General features: G+C 39.3%; 1 protein-coding gene and 1 long non-coding RNA gene across 4 annotated transcripts in view; one reads left to right on the top strand and one right to left on the bottom strand.

Annotated features, from left to right (window-relative positions):
• Window positions 1-6,681, bottom strand: part of LOC116731444 (teashirt homolog 1-like) — a 36,208-nt gene extending 29,527 nt beyond the window's left edge. Inside the window, exons 1-2 of one of the 2 annotated variants that reach the window (XM_032581183.1) lie at window positions 6,552-6,681; window positions 5,822-6,342 (exon numbers count right to left, since the gene is read on the bottom strand). In XM_032581183.1, the coding sequence (XP_032437074.1) occupies window positions 5,822-5,861 (40 nt within the window). In that variant the 5' untranslated portion in view covers window positions 5,862-6,342; window positions 6,552-6,681. Of the gene's footprint in view, window positions 1-5,821; window positions 6,470-6,551 lie in introns of those variants that run through there. The other variant, XM_032581182.1, reaches the window with a different exon arrangement.
• Window positions 6,682-7,349: 668 nt separating this feature from the next.
• Window positions 7,350-20,989, top strand: LOC116731445 (uncharacterized). 2 transcript variants are annotated; one of them, XR_004341587.1, is made up of 4 exons: window positions 7,350-8,652; window positions 10,429-10,496; window positions 18,818-18,876; window positions 20,566-20,989. It is a non-coding gene; the product is annotated as an uncharacterized LOC116731445 (long non-coding RNA). The 2 variants fall into 2 exon arrangements; XR_004341588.1 differs by having other exon boundaries at window positions 18,509-18,876.
• The last annotated feature ends 2,356 nt before the right edge of the window (window positions 20,990-23,345 follow it).

Genomic DNA, 23,345 nt, shown 5'->3' with positions numbered 1-23,345 from the left:
CTCATTTCCCATTAAAACTTATTGCATCCAAGTTTTTCTCGCCCTCGCCTCAGTGTTGCTTGAGATTTTGTTCAGGTACAAACACTTTATTTCTATTTTGGTGTTTTTCTAGTGCAACCCTGACAAACACCAATAACTCCACAGAAGTTACGACGTTGCAGAGATTTATGCACATGGAAAATCCCTTATCTGTCCCCAACTGTGAAGAACATATGCTCTTCAAAACCAAATTCAGCTTTTTGAAAGTTCAAAAACTGACAGCTCTCCCTAGTTTGTCACAATCCCATCGAGGTGTTGATACTAGTGGAAAGGACTGAAATGCCATGAAGTCTTATTTTCTTAACGCACACACACACACACATCCCCACGCGCCCTCACCCCTGCACGCACGCCCCCACACATGCACACACACATTTAATTAAAGTCAGGAAGACAATAACCTATCTTTTAATAACTTTGTGAAACTCGGTTGAGTTCACGTTTAAAATGTGTTGTGGAAGAAAATACAGCACATATAGAAGAGCATCACTCATTTTAAGTAACACGGCTTTATATCTAGATTTGATAAGCTATAAGAGACGTTATTGTCAAGCAGCAGACTGCAGGCTTGCTACCTGAGCACATAATGGAAACTAATTAAAATTAGTTAAAATATTTACATAAATACATGATGCGGAGAACATGTAACTGTAATATTTAATATGTTGATTTATTTTTGGAGATGCGTTATAAATTCTTGATTTTCTGTTTTAAATTAAAAGAAAATGTACATTTTTTATTTTGCACTTTATATTAATACCTTGAAGCCATGGTATTTTTAGTCAAGGCTGTTATAAGAATCATTCGCTCTCTTTACTAGATTCCCTCTCATCTCAATCAACTCTTTATTACTTTACTTATTCACACAGGAATCTTTCTCTTGCGTCTTCAGGCCTCTGTGTGGTCACCGTGGGGTGGTCTAACCTTCCTGTGACACAGTAGAGTGAGAAATATTATTCATTTCTTCAACACTGCTATTGTTCTACGCCTAAGCCATAAATTTTCTTTAGCCTGCAGAATGTTAAGAAATGTTTCCCAAGATATCTTTGTGGATCAAAAGCAGCTGGCGATACAATATGAGCTACGAGTGAAAAAGTTTGATTTAAGGCAGAGGAAGCTGGTCATTTTTAGCTCTGTAAAAATGACCTTGATTTCATGTCTTTTTCAGTCGATTCTCCTTTTGTTGTGCTCGAGTGAAAGTCCAGGTTTTTCCTGCTTCCACTGAAGCTCATTAAGCGAGGGGATAGTTTTACCTCTCGCCTGCAGCGCAGAACGCCTCTACGTCTTCACTCTTCAGGCGCGTCTAATTCCCACATATTTTTTTTAGCTCGACCCTCTATTTTCCATAAGAGCAGTCATCGATCTTCATTTGTCACTTAACCTCCACGACGATGAGGACAGAGAAAGCCGAGTTGAGTCTGCGTGCGTATGTAGGCGTGCGTGTGTGTGTGTGCGCAGATTAGCACACGTCTTTGATTTCCAGAAGGCCTCCTGCCTCCGACGGCACATGCAAATGAAAACTAGCAGAGTGTGTGGAGAAGCAAATACATCCACTGACTCCTTCAGTCAATGTCACCTTTTAATGCCACTTTACGTACTCTGCCGTATCAGTGAATCTGAAAATTACACACACACACACCCCAACATGCTCAGTTGTCCACAGACTTAAGTTCAAATAATGTTTTCTCGTCTCACAGCTGCTGCTTCTCATCCTGACAAATGTCATTAAATTTTTTATCAGAAGTAATCCCGATAAAAACCAACTCCGAGTTTTGTGCTTGATTCTTCCTCGACAGGTGCCACGAGCTAATCGCCTACCCAGTCAACACAATAGTAAATATCAATGTTAAAATGCATTTAATGCAAATAACTTTACTCATTTCTCTATCACACAAAAGAAAAGAAATTAGGGCCGCATCTGCTGGAAAACTATTAAGAAGCACCTCTGCTAAAGCAGACATACAAAATGTCAAATGACACAGTAAGCAACTTCTGCTGTTGAGTGTACACAGGAGGGGGAAAAAAAGCTGCAGAAAGGATGCAGAGTTGATTTCATCAAGGCAGCTTGCAGACTTGACACCGAGCTGAATTTGTCAGCAATAATCTGCGGACCCGTCACTGATCTGCCAGCTACCTGGATAATTAGGGACCTGGGCTAATGATGCCGTCAGGATAAAGGGAGGCCCCACCCCGCGAGTCATAATTAAGAGGCTCCTTTTTGGAAGTGGCGTTGGAGGCAGAGCACAAGGAGAGGGATGTAGTTGCCGAGTATAATCCGGACAAAAATCGTACGGCGAGTTTAAAGAGATTTGGTGGAACACTGTTTAAAATCTAGCAAAGATTGATAATTATTGGTGTTGTGTGTAAAATTGCGATTAGTCAATCAAACCTGGCCAGCGACAATAGTCACGATAGTGAGCAAAGTAAAGTTTGTCCTCACTAATGAACTACCACCAAGACTCTGGATGGAGACCAGCAACAAAGCATGCAACCGCTTCCAGCAGTTACAGTTTCAAACCTGCCCAAACTTTCCTTCACACTGTTCATATATATTTGTTTTCCATTTCTAGCTTCTTTTGTCTTCCACACTTCCTCTGACTTTACTTTTAACAACACACCGATACAGATAATAACTTAGGTTTCTTCCGTCAGTGACAACTTTAGCTCTGAAGAGTGTTGTAATTAGGATTTCCCGTATCAGCACATACTATTTACAAAACTGCTAAAATTGTCCATGCTGAAAGAAGCCTGCTACACTTTTTCTCCTCGCTTACCTTAGGAACTAAAGTATCACCATCTTTCACTCTGACAAAGGCTGTTTTGAGACCAAGACAGTCTGACCGAATAACCTGCCAATATCAGCTTGTGTTACTATAAAAAGAGAATGGCAAAATGTTTTGTTTTTGTTTGTTTTTTTGCAAAGCTGAATTTAATTAAGTATGCACCAAATAAGAAAAAAAAAAAAGTTAAGGATTAGTTATAGTTTTGTACATTCCATTTTATTTCAGCAGCAGGCTTAATTATTGCTTTTCTGTTTTTAAATAAAAGCAATTAGATCATGTGATATATATTTTTTTGTTTGGTATCAGTAAAAATTGAAGTGAATCTCACTTCAGTCCATACCTACTAGTGCAGCTGGTCTATCCAAAGGAAGCGAGAATACTCTGAGTGCTCCAACCGCTTTACTGTGGCTGGACTTTTCCTCAGACAGAACAGCTAAATGTTCAACAGAAGAACTTTTTTTTTTTCCTTTGTTAATGCTAAACCCTTTTTTAACTCTCATGGAACTCACTCGACATGGTGCCACGCTGTAATCACAGTGATGTGTTGAATGATTAGTTGACAGATTCATTACTCCGAGTGTCAGGGTTTGATTTAAGATACTGCAGTTGGCAAACTAGGAGCGCAAGTAAGACGTGCGGTGGTTTTCATTTTCTAACAGCGACCTCAGCTCCGAGTTATGGCTTTTATGTGTGTGTGTGTGTGTTCTTCCATCTGCTAATTAAACTCCTGTAATTACTGATCAAACCTGCTGTAATGCATATGTAAACACGGAACTGCAAGATCCAGTTTCCATTCAACGAGACTCGGGGAAAGTTTTAAAGTCTGCTGGATATTTTTTTTTTTTTCCCTGAGCCAATGATGCAACTTTAAACGTTGTAAGGAAAAAAACACATGAGTTCATAGCATAAAGAAGCATTTAGGAGACTAATCTACTCAGCAGGAGGCAGAGTAATATCTGTAAACGGGTATTGAATCGGTGAAATGTTAATGTCATTTTACCCTTAGAATCATTTTAGAACTAAGTTGACTGGATGATAGGAAACCCAGATTTGATTTTGACGTCAAGATTGTGATCTCTAGTTGTGTCATGTTACAGATGATCATTGCACCGTTTATGTCACTAATCGACCCTAGAACACAACAACAAAAAAAGAAAGAGAGAGAGAGAGAGACAAAACCTCCTGGAAATGACAACAAATGACTGCAGCAATAGAACAAAAAAAAAAAAGTCTCTGCAGCTCAGATTGCAGGGCTCTGCATCCATCCGCCAAAACTAACAGATGCAGTAATGCGGTTCCAAACGAGAGAACACTGATGTATTGTCACTGGTCATAAAGCAGATAGGGTGCAGCGCCATTACGGCTCTAAAAAAAAAAAAAATCATCACTGTGACTGATGAAACAGAGCCCATTTGAAATGGCATACAAAGGCCTATTGAGAAGCTCTCTCGCTTGCTGAGGTGCATATCCAACCTTCAGTATTTGTGACAAAGCTGAGCTAATGCATTGTAAAATGTTAACTTTTAGCCCTGAACTTTTTGGGATTGTCCAAAAATGTGAATCCAGAGCATGCCAAGACGGGATAAGGAGAAAAATACGATCATAATATAAAAAGCTAAACCCAAAATGAGGCCACCTCAGATGAAGGAGGCTGTAAAATACAGGATATCTCAAAAACAGGAAACATAAACACAACTCATTTCCCCCCTTGTTCTTCGTCTCCATCCATCCATCCATCCATCCATCCATCCATCCCCAAAGCTTTGCTCAATTAGAGACTACAGCCACGCACAGTTCAAAGTCTGCTCCGTCACAACCTTGATTAAGTCTGCTTAACCTCACATTTCCACCGCCTATAGCTGCTTAACATTCTGCAGCTGTTTTATTCGGCTTTGGTCATTACGGCGTGAAACTTCAAAGCGCCGCGCTCGCTGGTCGTTCTGGAAACGCGTGTCAGTCAATCACGCGCTCGCATCTGTCGGGGAGGAGGGGGGGTCGCCTCGCGACACGCTGGAAGCAGACATTTGTAACTGTGTAGCCGTTAGCTTAGTGTGAAATCACGTCGTGTAACTGGAATAAAAATAAATAAATAAATAAACTGAGCTAATCAGCCTGATTTTTCCCCTTTTGTCTGGAACATTTTCAACTCAAACTTGAAGAATTTCACATGTTGTTACTCTGGAATTCGATGTATAAGTTTCCTGGGCATGAAATGCACTTTTTTTTATTATTATTTTTTTGCCGTCTCTTTTTTTCTAGAGGTCAGTTGAAGGCATTGGAGTGACCCTGCAGCGTCTGAGGATCATCTCCCTGTGATCTCGCTACGCCCCAGCACCCTCACCCCCTCCTCTTCCCCTCCCTCCCATCTCCACCTCCCCTATGGACGTTTAATCGTCAACTGTTTATCCCACATGAGAACTTTTTTTTTTCTTCTTCTTCTTCTAATTTGTCTTTTCTTTTTTTCTTCCTCCGTGGGAAGGTTAAAAGGTAACCCTCTCCTCACACTCAAAACGCCTGTTTTTTTGGGGTTTTTTTTCTTAATCCACAGAGAGTCTAACGCATGCGCGTCTCCACGTGGTGAGTGATTTACTGATGTTTATCAGGAATGAATAGATCAAAGGCAAGTTGCATGACAGACGATCAATCAAGCATCAAATCAAGGATGGCAATCCCAGAGCGGAACACAAGCTGGAAATATGCAACTTTTCATTCTTTTCTTTTCAAACAACGCTGGGGTAAAAAAACAAAAACAGAAAATCCACACACACACACACACACACACATATATGTAATTTTTTATTTTTGTAGAACTTGAACTAGAAAAGTTCACTGCTTTTGAATTGGGAGGTTCTGAGTTCTAAAGTTCATTATAGAAAACTGATGTAGAAGTTTGTTGTATAAGCTGCCGTGACGAAAACTATCCGTGCAGATTTCAGAGTGCGCGTGCGTGTGTGTGTGTTGGTGTGTGTGGGTGTGTGTTTGCAGAGCTGGGGGCTTACCTGCTGACCGCCGCGGTGCTTGCTGCTTTCTCCTCGGCATGCTGCTGCGGGATTTTCCGCTTGACTGTTCATGCAGAGATCAAAACAGCGGACAAAGCTGGAAGCGAACGAAGGTGGTTTTATTTAAAAGTGTAGATCCCCTCGTAGGGTGAAGAGTTTCTAAATCTTTACGTCTTTTTCGGTTGTTTTTTTTTTATGATTTTGAGTAGGAATCGTTAACTTCGTCCGATCAGGGGGAAAAAAAAAAAAAAAAAACTCCAGGAAGGGCTGATGTGGTTGGAAAAGAGCTCGGTGCAGATCTCAGATCAGCCGCGTTTCCATCCGAATAAACGCGCTCCCGCCGCCGGACTCGGACTACCGTGCCGCTCCGATAACGGAACACATCGCGTCGCCTTGTCGGAGGAGCGGAGTCCGAAGTGCGGCTCTGGCGCGGCGCGGCGTGGCGTGGCGTGTCTCGTGTCTCTCCGGTCCCGGCCAGGTTCCAGCCGCAGCTCCGCTCGCGCGCGCGCTCCAAAGCTCCGCTGCGAAGACGAAAACCGGGAAAAGAGATCAGCGAGGGGGAAAAAAAAAGAGTGACACGCTTAAAGCGGACAGGGGTGTATATGTCAGTCAGTCAAACGCGAGTGTTGAGAGCGCCGAGACCCCCCTCTCCCTCCTCCTTCACCCCCCCCTCCCCAGTTTTCCTCCCCTCTCCTCACTCCCGCCCCCACCTGGATAATGAAATACTCACAGAACACCGTCCGATTGTCAAAACACGGACGCTCGGAATTTCTCAGAAACTCATCGGGAAATAAGCAGGCCTGCTCTTCTTGTTGCTTCCTGTTGTTTTATTACATCTAACGCACTTCGACTGAAAAGTAACAACAAGGAGCGTCGTCTCCCCCCCCCCCCCCCCGAGCCCCCCTGGATAGTCTCCCGCACGCAGAGAGGGGGAAAAAATGTGCGCACATCGCCTTCAGACGGCTGCTACTGACAGACAAGACACATCCAGCTGCCTTTCCGGGCCCCTTCTCCTTCTTTTACTCCACCCCTCCGACAAGCGTCACCCTGACAGTCAGAGCCCACCTGTCAATCTGCAACTCTAATTATTGTAAAGGAGGGATGGCTCTCCTTTTTCCTAAGCAGGGGTTGAGGAGAGGTGCGTCCCTGACGTGCGCGTACGGAAGAAGAGCGTGGAACCCCGCGCTCAGACAAAAGAATGAGTGGCGGGAGAAAAACAACAACAACAAAAGTTTGTTTCGTTGTCAGTTTGTGCTACTATCTTATTACGAGAGTAATGTTATTTATTCATAAGAACCCATTTCTTAAGTTCACTATAGCCTACATGCATATGTACAAACACGTTTAATTGAAATTATTTTAGGTTTTCTGTTGTGATCAAATTACTTTTACACCAGTTGTCTGAATCATAAGTAGGTTTTTGTGTTTATTTCTACTTTTTCTATCTTGTCTTTAATTAGAATTCTTAATCTATTCTCATTTGAATTGTTGCAATAGCATCTCATTGCTAGTAACTATTGTTGTTCAATGCATTTCTTAACATCTCCGCTCCTGCGTCTCCCAAAGTTGAGGTACAATCCAGTTAATTGTCTCATGTTTTTATCTCAAATACATGAGTTGACATTTGACTAATCTGACTAAAAATGAACTACTCTAATAAATCAAATCAAATAATTTATCCAATGAATTTATTTGCTTAGATTTTTGTCAATTTGAAACAGAAATTATGTATAAGTTTACCAGCCATCATCAGCTTATCAGCCTCTAGTTGTTTATACTGGTCCTGGTTCTGCTGGAAAATCCCTCTAGTTAAGAGGGGATGGTTCCTTTCCGCTGTCACCACATGCTTGGGGGAATTGCTGCAAAATCTAGTTAAAGTAAATTCTTGCTCAAACAAAGCAGCTTTCCCAACAAGTTTCATTACCAGCCACTGCTTTTCACGAAGTTGTTGCTGATTTATAATCCAACTCATATGTCAACCTAACTTTTTTTTTTTTTTGCTGTAAATTGTACAAATTTCTACGGAAAATGTAAGCTGTGTCTAAGATTTCACTCATTACCAAGCAGTTTTTAAAACCTATCTGCTTGATTTGATTTGGAATAATTTTATTGACTAGAATTTAATAACCTCAAAAGAAACATGTTTTACAGTGTAAAACCTAATTTAACCCTTTATTTGTTGCTAGAAATGGGTTATATTTTTTAAACTAATAGATCTGGATGATTAATGAGATCACAGATCTGACACACATGCTTTCTTTTACTACATAAAGCTTTTTTAAAAGCATTTTCTGAAAATTCCCAAAACACTCACTCTCTCTCTCTCTCTCTTTTGAACACAAGTTTTAAGAGTTCCTTCAGAGCTCCTCTGCATCACAGTTAAAAAAAAAAAAAAGATAAAGAAAGAAAAAGAAAACATTGTGTATATTTTCAGTGACCTCTTTACTGGGACAAAGGAGGCTGCAGATCGATTCGTTACACCTTTTTAGCGAGGCTTCTGGTGAAGGGGAGGGGCTCTGGAGCCACTGGAGACTCCATTAATAGCCTCCTCTCCGTCCAAACTATTATCTACCATAAAGTGTTTATAAAGAGCCCCCAACTTGAGCCTTAATATGTTGTTTCAAATGAGGCGACGTGAGGGTGGTTAAGAGGGAGATCAGATTATTTTCTCTTTAAATAATCACTTGGATGGCATGAAATCCAGCGCTGTGCGCATCGCGCATCGGACTTTCTTTTTTGTTTTTGTTATTATTATTTTTTTTCATTCCTCCAGCTTCATGGATTCCGATCTTACAGAAACGGAGTCAAAACTTTCTCCAGTTCTAATTCTGGTGAGTTTCTGTTTTTATTCCCCTCGGCAGGTTTTTTTTTTTTTTTTTTTTGCTGGCCGCTGTCCGTCCGCGTCTGAGCCGCGTACCCGGATTCGCGGCGCGCACTGGAAGATAACCGACGCAGCTTGTGGGAGAAGAAACGGCAGAGTACCGCCCCAACATGTGTCTGTCAAAGGGGCCTGCGCGCTGAGTGATGAAGCCGACCTACGTCACCGACGTTTCCATCAAAAGTGTGCAGGAGGAACTGCAGGATCAGATCGTGTTCGGGGTTTAGCCAACGCTCAAGCGCGCGTTTTCCTGAAAAGCAGCGCTTTGCGTTTAATCGGATCTTGGATCACACGTTTTCTAATTTAAAGTCAGAAAACTGAGCCCTGCTGCTCTTCCAGTAACAGGGATTACTGCGTAAAGTGAAAGAGCAATCATTTTATGTGTGTAATAAAGGAAAACTGCACAGCTAATATTTCATCTTGCAATGTTAATTTGCAAACTTGCTTTCTCTGCAAAATCTATCGGGAATTACAAATTGCAAATGACATTTGATCATCCTCACAGTACAAGTTTGTACGGAGCAGAAAGTACAAACTGTGTTAAACATAATCTGAGGCCAATAGTTGGTTGTGAGAGTGCGTGCGGGTGTGTGGGTGCGTGTGTGTGTGTGGTGGGGAAGTTTGATCTCGGGCCACAGCTATTTACCACTAATTTGTTCATCTTAGGATGTATTCTTAATAGAAAGGTTCTCTAAAGTTCTTTATGTGTGTATAATTTTCTGTAATGCACTTTGTATTTACAGTGCCTTGCCCTGCACTGATTGGCAACCTGATGAAAATGCATAAAAACAGCCTTAAAATAAATGCAACTTTTACTGCAGTAGCATAAATTCACACTGAAAATTTTGGAATAATCCTACTTTTAATTAAGAACATTGAATCAACGGGAGATACATTTTTCACTGAGAAAAAAATATTGTTTATACAAAAACTCAAAATCCACAATTATTTTTAGCACTGACCTTCCTTCCAAAACAAGCTTAACTAAGCCATGTTTTTAATTTGTACATAGCTTTTAAAAAATATATATATATATGTTGATCAGAGTGTTTTCAAACACTTAATTAGTGATTGGTTTGTTAAGTTCTCCTACGAGATAAAAATGACAAATATTAAAACACTAGACTGTCTTCAAAATGGAAAAGACAGGAGAACATACAAAGCAAATGTCTGTTGATTTGCCTTCTGGACTAAACTTGCCAATATCCACATTTTGATGAATCACAAACGATTTAAAAAGTTTAAAATAACTGTAGCAGTAAAGCAGAGTGCTTTTAAGACGACAATTGTAGAGCGTTCTGTAATTATATTCACACTTTTTCTGTCCTTCAGGCTTATATTTTCACAGTCCTCTGCATCAGAAACACACTCACACTCCCCACAACTAAACATTTAGCATGTTGAGTGTGATGTGTGTGAAACACACACTACCTTTCAATTCACCCGTCCGTGTCCACATATTGACCGACGCAAAAGCCAAACACAATCCGTGAACAGCCGTTGTTTCCCGTCACCCTCTGCTTTTACACATGAAGACTCCCCTGTTCCCCCTTCTATGTAACCACGGTGGCTCGGTGACAGCATGTTGACACGGAGACCCCCCCCCCCGTTTCCTGCACCACCGCCCCCCGTCCCCTTAGAGCGGGCAAGAACACGCGTGTCCTCGTCATGTATATATCCACATACATTAAAGCGGAACCTGTTTTGTTTCTGTCCTCTGTCTCCGCAGCTCTGACACAATCGTGCAAAGGAGAAGACACACTGCAGAGAAGTCCTGCACGCAGGATGTCGAATCAGGTGAGAAAAGAAAAAGTGGATACTGTCACATTTTTACTTGTAAACGCGCTCCTTCTCACTCTAATATGTAATTAGAGGAAACCTGTGATTAAAAGATAAATACATAAAAATCACAAATTGTTCTTTTGACAAGTGTGGAGCTGGGGTTTTTTTTTCTCTTTTTTTTAGGATTCTGTCTTGAATTCAGTTTCTTCCTTTTTGTTTAACCATCTAGCACAAAAAAATTCTTTGTAAAGCCTAATGAGCATTTAAAGTGAAAGAATAAAGCCAACATGTTTGTGCCTTGATGATGTGCATTCACATTTTTTTTTTTTGATTCCTCACACTTGCCATTGTGCGTTGCTTCTGACGCCGAAAAACACAATTCAAATGAAGACAAAAAGAAATGCTTCAAACTTCTCCCTCTTCTGTCTCTTTATCTTTGGTACCTTTTCATCATTTTTTGCAACTATTTTGCATTCCTTTATCCTGTAGTTTTCATCAAATGCTCCACACTATCGTGCTTTAACGATCCCTCCTGTTTTTTTTTATTCAAACACAACACAGTGAAACACCGCAGCTGATTTAATTTGTGTTTGACAGCAGCTAAGGAGTCAAAAACCTTTTTCGGTGGTTTAAGGAAACACATTTTGCAAACAAATCTGTCTTGTTATTAGCTAAAAAATATATGTATTTTTGAATGAGTTACAGGAAATTACACTGAAGTAGCATCAAACAGAAAGAAACTATTTAATGCCTTCCTCTTAATGTTAATGACTAATTTATCCGGAGTCAGACATGTTAGCCTGTGGCTAATCACCCAAGCATTTTTCTGCACTAACTCTCTGATTTGGAATCCTCCTGGCTATTCTTGCATGCATCACCAAATACCGCACCACAGATTTCCTTTCAAATAAACTCAGAGGTTAAACACACTCAAAAACCCCTCATAAGAAACTTTAAATACCTTAACAGCTCCTTTTGCATCCTATGAGAAAAGCTCTCTTTCTAATCTTGAGTGATCTTGATTCAGCGATGGGTCCTATCAGATTTCATCCATTGACAGGCTGAATATAGGAATATACACTAAGAAATTAATAAAGAATAGGCTCTAACTTTGACATGAGCTCTATCTCCACATCTACGAGATAAGGCTGCGTAATTAAAGTGCCATATACTGCGAGTATGGAGACCAAGAGAAAGAAAAGAAGGGTTTTTTTTTTTTTTTATATTTTATAGAGATTTACTTGTTAAATGTGATGTGAGACGATGTGTCTCTGTGGGGTTTTGACAATGCAATTAAAGGTTTGTAATCCCCCCCACAAAAGTTTTTTTTTTCTTTTTAACCAAGTTTTTTTTTGACTGCCAGTTTAGATGAAAGGATGTGAATAAGTGCAGCACTGTAGTGACAGATAAAGTTTATTAAAAGATTCAAACCTCCCAGAGACGAAAATACGGAAAAAGAAACTTCAGTTTGTTTAGCAATACATTTAGATGAGGCAGAAAAAAATAGCTTGTCCTAATAAATGAATAATAAGCTAGTAGTGAAATTGCTCTGTAAAGAGGCAGGTATGGGGATGCTCACAAATATCCAATTGAGTGCATTTGTGTTAAAGTTTGCCCCAGTGATTGAAACGGTCACCTGTTTGTGGCTTTGTGCTGAATTTGGCTGTTTCCTGGGCTTTTTGCACCAAACAGCAATTTAGGTCGCTCTGTTTCTTTTCATCTTTGGATGGCGTAGTGATTTGGTGCCATGTGGGGATTCTGTGGTGGTCCTTGGGGACTTCATTGCTCATGTGGGGCATGACGGCGTTACTTGGAGTGGTGTGACAGGGAGCGATAGCTTCCCTTATCTAACTCTGAGCTGTATTTTCCTATCGGACTTCCAGATGTCCATAATGAACACCTAGTTCTAGAACAAGATTTGTTCACAAATGTTTCTGGTACTGAGCCACTTGGGGCAAAGTCAATGAACAAGTCTGTAACCGAGTAAGCAAATCTTCTGTGTCATGTCTTGAACACTTAGGTGAAGAGAGAGAGGAAAAGATGTACAACACACCACTGGATCCAACACTAGTAGTGAGTTGAATCAGGTGGCAGGAGAGGCTGATGGAAAACCTGGTAAATCCAAACGAATGGGAGAACCGGAAACATCTAGTTAACAAAGAAGTCTGGAATATCTTCAATTCACTTCTTGTGGATGGGTTGGGAACATGAAATCAAAATGTACCATGTTCAGAACCTCCATTGCAGATGCAACCTCTAGGAACTCTGGCCTGAAGGTCATTGGTGCCTGTTCTAATGCTTGTGGACACCAGCGGTGATAAAGAGCTGAGGTTTGTCTTTAGGGAAACGGCACTCAGATACCTTGTGGACAGACGGGCTGCAACTTCTGTGTTTACAGAAGCAAAATCAGGGGCATGGGAGACATTCATGGCAATAAGAAAGGGCTTTCAGTTTTCCTTAAGGAACTACTGGAAGATTGTTTGATGACGACTTAAAGGCGTAACAACAACAACCTTAGACTGAATGAGCTGGAATATCACTGGGGATATTTGGGTTTCCCTCCTGTTACCCCATGACTCCATCTTGGGTAAGCAGAAGATGATGAATGGATGAATAGTTTGAGTGACTCCTTGCTGCCTTACAAATATTTATTGATGATTTATAAAGGCTTTACAGCTTGAATATCAGAATCATGACTTTTTGATTCATTTTAAGGAGAGTCTAATTGTAATATTTCACAAAAAATTAAGTGTCTGAATGCTGGAAAGAGTTCATAGATCAATAATGAGTAGTTTCAGTTCATTAGTAAAAGATTGGAATAGTGTCATGAGTCGGCATTATTATGTCAAATGTGCCTTATGGGTTAATATTAATATTATTAACTTATTGCTATAATAGTATTAACTATTTATACATTCCTTTAAGAGTCTTATTGTCATACATTGTTAAAAACACAGTAATAATTCAACCCAAAAGCTTTAATAAATCAATAACATGCAGTGACATTGCGTTAGTTTCAGGGTGAATGAGAATTTATCTTTTTAGATTTGCAGAACCGTTTGGATTTCATCAGTGGCTAACCCTTTATGCCAGCATGTGTGTATTATAAATGGTTGGTATTGATTTATAAAGGGATAACAGCTTAATTAATAATGTTTATACTATTTCTAAGTGGTTTATATGGGAGGTCTTATTGTAAATTAATACTAAAAAACAAAACAAAACATGATTTCTGGTGTGTCGCACCACAGCCCAAACTTTTACAAGAGAAATTTCCTGCTTCCTGGAACAACTTTGCTTAAAACCCTGCTGGGCTGAACAAAATGACATATCCACATTTCCTCTTTGACATACACACTCATGCTTCCCTCTCCTCCTCCCTTGGCTTTTGTTTTCACCGACACATGCGCTCCAATTAGCAGGTTTTTTTTGCCATTTAGGATGAAAGAGAAGGAACCAAATGTTTATCTTTTCGAGCACCATTTTTTTCTATTTCCTAACAAGTTTGAGTTGAGTTTTTTTTTTTTTGTCAAGCAGAGCATAATTCCCAATGTTATCATGATCTTTTCTGCATAAGAATATCCCTTTTTTTTTTGTTAAACATCAAAATGCAACAAATTCTGTTTATGACAAATTCAAATGTATGAGGGAACACAAGCAACTGGGATTATTTTCATTTCCAGTGACATCTTGTAAACCTGTTAAACATTTTCATTTTCTAAACCTTACACGATGCCTCATCTCCAGAAGCTCTGTTAAACCTTTTTCATTGGAAATTGCACAAAAGTCTCTGAGAATAACATGCTTAAAATGTATCATAATTCTAAGCTAAACTGTAAGACTACAGCTAGAAGTCAAATCTTTTTTTTTTTTTGTCATCAGTCCTCTTGTGTGTCAAATTAGAGCATCCTAATCTTGGGCTTTATACTTAAATGTAAATCTGCGAATCTCAAATTGCACAGATCCCCTCGCTGGGGCTTCGACTGCTGAAATCTGTCACAGCCGCTGGTGTGCCGCACATTAGGGGAGAAAATGCTCTTAAAAAATGTGCTTTCCTGACATTAACATGACTTGTGTGCCTGGGCGCCGCTCGATCTGTGCAGTTCCAGGCGTATATTTATGAATAGGAACCTTTAATTAGGGCTTGTGTTTCCTCTCTAGTCACATTGAGGGATGGTCCTCGCCGACATTCATTAATGATAATCACCAAGAGCGATGGCATAGCTACAGGCCAAGTCTCGGGGGACCCGACACTTGAAAAGAAGCATTAAATTACACAGAGGGACTCTTTAATTGCAAAAAGGAAAATATATAGCCATCATTGTTAAATATGATCTTTTGTAAGCCTTTACTGGTTCAAGGATTTGTCTGAGGGGATTCCCTATGCTCATACTGTTTTAAATGGACCTTCACCAACACACCACACTGCAGATCTTGCTTTTCCATAAACAAGCATCAGCTCAGGATGCATGGCAGTCTTTTACAATAGGTTTTTGTAATGAATGCTTCAACATTTTTAAAACATATGTAATTAATGCGTAGATGTTGGATTGTACAGGATGGGGATAAAAGCAATAAGTGAGATCTGTCTTTGAAAGGTTTGTGCATTAATTATTGGTAAAGCTACATGAGGTGATACCTTCTTAAGACCAGACTCCACCGAGAGAGACGACTCTTACAAGCTCAGCACTGAACGAGCTACGTATTCTGGTCATCAGGTACAGTGTCATTTACTGTACATTTACTGACAATTGTGGAAAAAAAAAACCCTAAATAATTTCATATTTTACTGCAGGAGTATAATCTCACCTTTCACCTTCCTTAACATCAGAACCTCAGACCTTTTCGTTCAGAATGTGAATACAGATTCATACAGGCTTATACAATACAGGTGTGGACTTCAGCACACTGAAATCTTTGAGTTTTTCTGCTTCGACATAATGTCTGCCATCTACATAGATTAGACTAGTTAATAAGGCATACAGCAGAAATCCAACCCTCAACATAGAACAACAGCAGACATCCACAATGCAACAAATTCAAAAACAATTTCAATATGATTTCATCAATATGGAAACCTTTAATTAGGTCTTATGTTTCCTCTCTATTCCCTATTCTATGTGTGCGAGAGGTACAAATAGACTTTAAAGTGGCTCTGTTCTTCTCTAATAAAGTCATATTTCATTAATTTATCTGGAGAATATTTACATAGTGGCTGAACTCCATTATTTACAATTCCATTAAACTTTTGTTTCACTTAATAGCAGTAAAAAAGTAAGGAAGATCTGAACAAATTATTTTATTAAATGTGCCAAGAACGGATAACTAAGTAGTGAAAAGCTTGGTCTTGACTGTGTCCTTTCTTTTCCAAAACTGAGATATTTTCAGTGGTTTCTCTTGACAGGTTGTACGAAGTGCTCTTAATGATTTATTTATCTTTATGGAAAAGGAAAAGATGGTGAAAGACAACGCTACATAAAGAGTGCAAAACGAAGCAGAAACTCACACTGTGTTCACATTTGACAAGCCGACATGATCTTTGGTCTTTTGTCACTGAGGGAACAAAGTACAAATAATAGATCTGATCCTGAGAAAGTAGCTTTTTGCTACCTGGGTTTTTTCGATCAGACTACAGCTCTTTCAGGAAAGCACAACACTGATGTACACCTGGCAATGTGAGTGCTTAGAAAGTGGCAGCCCAAATTTTAGCCAGCTGCTCGCTCACAATATTTAGTGAAACTGTAAGCTAAAGCAAAATTGAAAAAGGTCAGAACTCCTCCTCAGACACTTGGCAACTTATTATCAATACTTTGGATCAGCTTATTGTGGTGCATCAGTTGGGATGTTCACTTTTCGCCAACTTTGACTGACAGCAGTGGTAGAGTCTGTGTTGGTGCTGTCCAGATTACAGATTAGGAATTGGAATACTAAAAAGAGGTTTGTCCAATCCTTTAAAATAGATGTAAGGGTGCAAATAATAATGACGACCTATTATTATCTTCAAAATGATGGTAGCATAAATGACTTGTGTGGCACAAACAGAAATTGTCAACATTGTTTTCCTTTGAGTAGGGGAATGTTAAGGGTCTCTGTTAACTTCCAGTGACCTACATTTAGAATTTTTTAATGTACTAAATAATAGCAACACAATACATGTCTGCTGGTTTTAAGAAGCTATTACCTCATGTAATCTTTTTGCATTTTGAAGAGTTGCTAAAACAAATGGGCATCTGACTCAGGTTATATTTATTCCCCATAGGACTCATTTGGATTTTATCCACACACTAATCAGTTTAAATCAGTGAATCATTAAGTAAAACTTCAGTTGCATTTATTCTATTGGAATCGGTAACTGTTTTATATGTGCTTAAAGTAAAGGTATATTTAAAAAAAAACATTGTTAGGTTTTGCTGCAGCAGTGAAGGATACATTTATTTCCAGGGTTTTTAACACATCTTTACCAGGGTTACCAATAAATGTGGAGCCTGCTGTAAATATATCCTCTTTTACTGCAGCAATCTTGCTAGAAACAGAAGTGGAAAAATGCATCCCCCTCCCCACACACACACACTCTTAAACTACTGACCTAATTGCTCAGACTCACTCAACTAATTAATCTCAGCTGACTTAACACGAAGTGAAGGTTAGCTAGGTGACGTTCTCCTGAATTCCGGTTCTTTCCTTTAGCATGCCTATTTCTTCTCATCTTCGATCTACTTTTTTATTTTGTTACTCTTCTTCTCTGACGTTTCTGTTTTCCATCTTTCCAGCCCTCTTTCTAATTCTCCATTTAGTTCCCTTCTCTTTGTTTCCATCTTTCTTTCCCATCAGATCCTGCCGTGCATAAATGCAAACGGTTCACATAAGTTGGCCCACATCTATTTTTACCTGGTGTTGAGGTAGAGGAGGGGTTGGCTTGGGGGCTTTGCAGAGGTGAGTGGGCATGCCGAAAAAGGAAGAGAGCGGAAGGGTGTGGGGGGGGGGGGGGGTAGAGGCAGGGTCACAATGCTCCATTAATCAAAAAGAATGACACCCATGTCGTCCCTGACAACCATCCTGCCACCCGTACGTCTGCTCCCCTCCTCCTCCTCCATCTCCATCCCACTCAAACAGGACAACTTTAGTGACGGAGAGGGTGACGATGAAGGAGAGAATGTGGATAGATGAAAGGGAAACGAGGAGGAGGGGGAGGTGTGTGAGCGAACTTTATTAATCAAGCATCTGGGATTAATTGTTATGAAGTGTCACCCATAAATTCTCCATTTGGATTTAATAATCTTGGAGGTAGATTTAACAATCCCTGTCGTGATTTGAGCTTTATTGAAGAGGCTGCGGAGAAAGAGAGAGGCAGAGGGAGGAAAGGGATGTGGTGACACAAATAGCTTCTCAGCGGACAGTCCCTCTCTGTATGACAGTTATGAAATACAATTATCAGCAAGATCTGCTTAAGAATTCATCAACTGCACCTCTGCCTTCCAAGGAGAGCAGGGAGGGGAGGGGGGCAACATACAAAGCAAGTCTTAACTGATAAGACTTCTCTTTTTCCCTGCAGCCCTTAAACTATCATTTCAGATTCCCCGGCTCAGTCTTGTTAAGTCACTGTAAAGGTACGGCACGCATATTGCTTTGCAGGTTATATTAAAGCATAAATCATTAGGTAAGAAAAGGGAATATGGTAAATGACACACCGTATGCAAATCACCCGGGATCACGAGTGGTTTGTCTGAAATGCATCACCCGCTGGTTTGCATCAGGGTCAATAATAGCAGTTAATCTCTGCGCGCAGTGAAAATATACTGTCAGTGAATTGCACAACACCCTGTCAGTGCACAAAAGTAACTGGATCATAAAACGCGCATGATTTCAATCAACTGTCATCTAATTGCAGCCGCACCTTTTGAAACGAGTGAAGAACGGCCACAATGTAGGTTGACAGTGTGCATAAAATTTGCATAACTTTGCATATCCCAACGCCATTAATGTTAGTTTTATTGGAGGCTCTCGTTTCTTCTGCTTCTTTTTTGTAGGTTGTCTTAAAGAAACAAGGACGGATGCAGGACAGTTCAGTTGATTGTCGAAGGAATTGGCCCGACTCGACTATAATCAATACGTTTTAAGAAAATGGAGCTACGATCCAGCTGTGCTTCTATCTCACAAACATTACTCTGTCTGATCTTGGAAAGCTATTATCTCTCCGACAAAAGACGGATCTCAGAAACAGAATGACTCTGTCTTCGATCTGACTCAGAATGGAAAGTCTTTACGAGACAATTTTTGTTGGACGCCAGAAAAGCTTGTGAAATATTTGCCTTTAACGAGACGTTTCCTCCTGCCAGATATCACCCTGATCAATGACGCTTCTGCTCCAAGAGAAACGACAATACCTGGAGCCACGGTAAAAAACCCTGCGTCACCCAATCCCTCACTGACACCACATCCAGCATTTAGCTCAGTTTAATCCAAGCACTCCCCTCATCTCCCACCAGTAGCTACAGTTGCTGGCAGGTAATGTGTGACTTCAGTGGCATTGCTCCAGGTCAAACTCTTTGAGTTTATCAAGCATCAATAGAAGAAATCGTCTACTAACGTCTAGAAACTTCAGGAATGAGTGACCAGAATGGATGCAGGCCATTTCATTCTTTTTTTTTCCCAAGCTGTACTTTTTTGGTTTTAGCCCCATCATATGGGGCATTTTTGGGTATAAAAATGAAATATGGTGGAACGTTTCATACAAACCACCATTTTAAACTCTATTAGACAACTGATAAAGCTTGTAGGAGCTCATCAATCCATCTCGAGAAAAAGTGTTTTGACTAATCACAAACAGGAGTTAGCTTATTTTCATTTTTTGTTGATCAAGTGGTCATAATTCCTCATATTTCATGAAACTCTACCAAACTGGGATTATCTCCCCAACGCATGAAAATAACTACCAAGTGAAGTATAGTGATGCAAAATTGTTATGTTATTATGGTTTGTTAAATTATTTTAATGTTAATCCACAGAAGCCACTCTGAAGGATTAATTCTTTACATTTCTGTGGTTTAATAAGGACAATTTTATGATCAGCTTAAGCCAGGCTGGTTGAGGATTTATTCGGTATTTCCAACTGTTTCACAGCATGAGCGCTGCAGCTCTTTTGTATTTTATCCACATGTGAAAAGATTTTAGTTAAAAAAACAATATATATATTTATATATATACTTTCTGTAGTATTCACAAAGACCAAATATGCAGAGATTTTTTGTCATTATGACAAAAACCCTTTTTCATGCATACCTGTTTTCTGTGCTTGAAACCATAGTAATTGTGTTTTTTTCCCACCACCATCTCACTTTGTCTTGACTCTTTTTCTATTAAGATTCAATCATAGCTTCTAAAATTAGACGAATGACGGGAAAAAGAAAACTGTGGCAAGCAGCACAGAAGCTAACACTGTTTTCAGGGAGTCCTTTACATAGCACTGCAATAGCTACTGTATATTCAGGATGTCTTTTCATTAATTTTACTGTTTGTTATTGCAACACCCATCTGAAATCTTTAGTTGCTAATACATAAAGCCATATTACAGACATGTTTCAGTTTTACAATTCAGCAATTTAAAATACTCAGTAATCATTATTTTGGTCAGTACTAAGTTTAACAATAATTTTTCACTTTAAGGAATTTAAGCATTCATTTGATCATGAAGGGAAATATTACTATGGTTTTCTGTAGCTTTAGTCCTGTAAATAGACAGAATTTTGAAGTTTTAACTTGCACTTTGAGAATTTCCTTGGGCCCAAATAAAAATATTTTATTCTTCACTCAAGACTCAAATGTTTTTAATTACACTTAACTTTCACGACTTCAACTTCCTGACATGGCAAACATCTTTTTGTTTGACTTCATTGTGTTTTAAAAAAACATGCCAGAGTTGACAATATATTCTTAAAATTTGTTTGTGGTAAGTTATGTTTGATTGAGTCTAGCAAATACTGGGTTTTAGCTTTCGCTGTCTCTAAAGACGCAAATAAACTGGAAAAAAGGTAAAGGAACTTAACATTTTAAAATTTCTGCTATTGTGTTTTTGTTGTTTCTGGAGCAGATCCTCCTGAATTGCTGCTGAAGAAGACGGTCGCACATTCCTGATTCTGGTTCTGCTGGTTCCTTCTTGTTAAATCACATTTGTTTTTACAGTGTTAAATCAGAAATATTTAGATTAAAGTGGAATGCATTTGTTTAGATTTAAACTGAAATCTGACTTCAGAAAAAAAATTGTATTTAATGTATCGTGATTCGGATGGGTTCAGCTTTTATGTATTAAAAGCTCACTTGGATGACTTTATGTAGTTGAGGGCCTGTACTTAATTTATTTATGTATATAAAACTTGTTAGAATGCCTCAAATCTGTACCAAAAGATTTTGTAATATTACGTCTTATTTTTTCATTACTTATTTGACTTTAATATATGTTACCTAATTATTTTCTAATAAAACACATTTTCTGCGTGGTTTATCTGCATTTATATGGGAGCTTCTGCCTTCCTCTCTTCATTTGGTTCAAGCTTTATTTCCTGCTTCTAAAAAGCCTCATCTGTACATATGCACAGGCGTGGAAAAAATAAACCGCATTTTATTCATTTTGGGCTGGACTCCCGAAATGTTATATGAATAACACGTCATATCACACTGCGTGTTATTACTAGGCACCATTTTGCACCCTGCCCTGTAATTTTTCCCTAACCCTGACAATTTAGCATGCCCTGATGCTGGAAAGTGACACACAGTGATTTTAAAATGAGCTGAGATGACAGAGGTGCACCAGACGTGTCATCAAATTCAGACCACTTTATCATAAAACGCCTCCTTTGCTTTTATGCCTCTTAGGTTGAAATTCTTTAGCTGGGGAACATTAATATAGTGATATTACAGCTCTAAGAAAATGTTCTAATCAGCCATAACATTTTGAGCAGCGTCTTATTCCCAATGTTCTGATCAGTCTGGGAAGAGATATAAACATTTATTGGTGGCCTGCAGAGAGAGGACCAAGACTGTTATCCCCAGATTGTTTGGTTCCGGTTATTTGTGGTGTGATATTGCTAATGATATAAAACAATCATAAAACTAATTTCCATCTCTACTAAAGATAGCCGTTTTTAAAGGCTTAAGTTATTTAATAAGTGAAAATCTATTTCACTTATAGAAATAATTGAACTATTATTTCACTTACAATATTGAAATAATATTATATGTGAAGGGTTAGACAATTTATGTATTTTATCATTGGCAAGTGACTTTATAAAAGCAGTTTGCTGAAATAATTTATCTATTCATAACATTCTGAGTTTACATTAAATTTGGGAACAAGAGGGTGACTTAAGTTTGAGACTAACTTCAGTCACGCTAAAGTTAAAAATCTAAAGGACGTCTGATTCAACTTTAAGTTGTGCACTAAAGATTTGAGACTTGCCCCACAAACACTTGAGACATGTGATCAAGGTGTGTGAACATGTCTGGGGCACTGTGACAGATTTTTCTTTGAGACTCTAATCGTTCAGTTTTAGCCACATTTTAAATTTGCTGGCCATGTCAACAAAGTTATAGTTAACGCAAAAGTTTTAGACAAAATTATTTCAATTCCTCAAAACATTTCAACAAAACTTTCTAAATTAGTTCAAACATGATGAAAATACTTCAACAACACTGCAAAAAACAAGCACATTATCATCCAGATGACAAGACGTTTTATTTTCTGTAAAATTGTCTGTCCTGTTGATCGTTTTTCCCATCATTGCATCTGCCTCACCAGTCAAAGACACCAATATCAGTGGACGTCAGGATGAATGAACCTTATCCATCAGAGGGCTTTGGGATCTAATCAGTCCCTTGACATAAACATCCCTTGACAAGTGCTCAAACATGTTAAAAGCAAGGAGAGGGCTGGTTTTAAAAGGACAGGGTGTGAGTGTGTAAATGGCACGCTAACATAGATACAGTACACTAAAATAGTGTACATCTATTATCTTATTCACACTTTATTAGAGAACACATTTTGATGAAAACAGCTGCTCCAGATGTTTATAAGTGAATTGTCCTGTGTCCTGGTGCTTTCTTTGTGGTGTGTCTCATTTTTAAGAGTGTAATTGTGGAGACATTAACTTTTTGTGTTCGTAGAAAATTGCAACTATGTAAAAGCCAAGAGACTTTCTATTTTGAAAGGTATTTCAGTCCCTTTTTCCATTGTGTTTGACAACAAATAATCCCAGTAAATCGGAATCAGGATCGAACCAAGCCTTATCTCACTTCACCAAAGATGCAGCTCCGCCTTTTCCCCCTGGTATTTGTGCGCACCTCTGCATCAGCACCTCCTCATGAACAACAGAAGCCGTGGCGTTATATGTGTATGCGGCGAGGGATGCGTGTGTCTGTGCTCAGGTGGCAGACACCCTCTGTAAATCATTTCAGATCCATTTATTCAGGGGCCTGTGTGTGCAGACAACACCTGCACAATGCTGCCAAAGAAGTGCCACAATGTCAGCGACTTTGTTTGCAGCTCTGACCCCCCCCCCACCGCCACCCCACCCCTCCTTATCCCCACCCGGTGTGTCTCTATGTGAATCTGCTTGCATGCATATGCAGTTATATAAAACAATTAGGAGTCTGTAGTGGCATGTTTAGATCAAGGACATGGAGAGTCCGGTTCTACTTTGCATCAATTTGTTTTTACAGGTAGTCTCACATTTTCTTAAACCACTGTAGAGTTCAAGGTTGATTCTATTATGAGGCCAGTGGCCACATGCTGCTGCAGCCCAGCATCCCCAAACCATGGGACTTCCAGCTCTGTGCTGTACAATTGATACAAAGTTATTTTCCTGAAACGCT

The sequence above is a fragment of the Xiphophorus hellerii genome, chromosome 13 (assembly GCF_003331165.1).
Source record: "Xiphophorus hellerii strain 12219 chromosome 13, Xiphophorus_hellerii-4.1, whole genome shotgun sequence".
NCBI lineage: Eukaryota > Metazoa > Chordata > Actinopteri > Cyprinodontiformes > Poeciliidae > Xiphophorus > Xiphophorus hellerii.
This window is presented reverse-complemented; position numbering and strand designations above follow the sequence as displayed.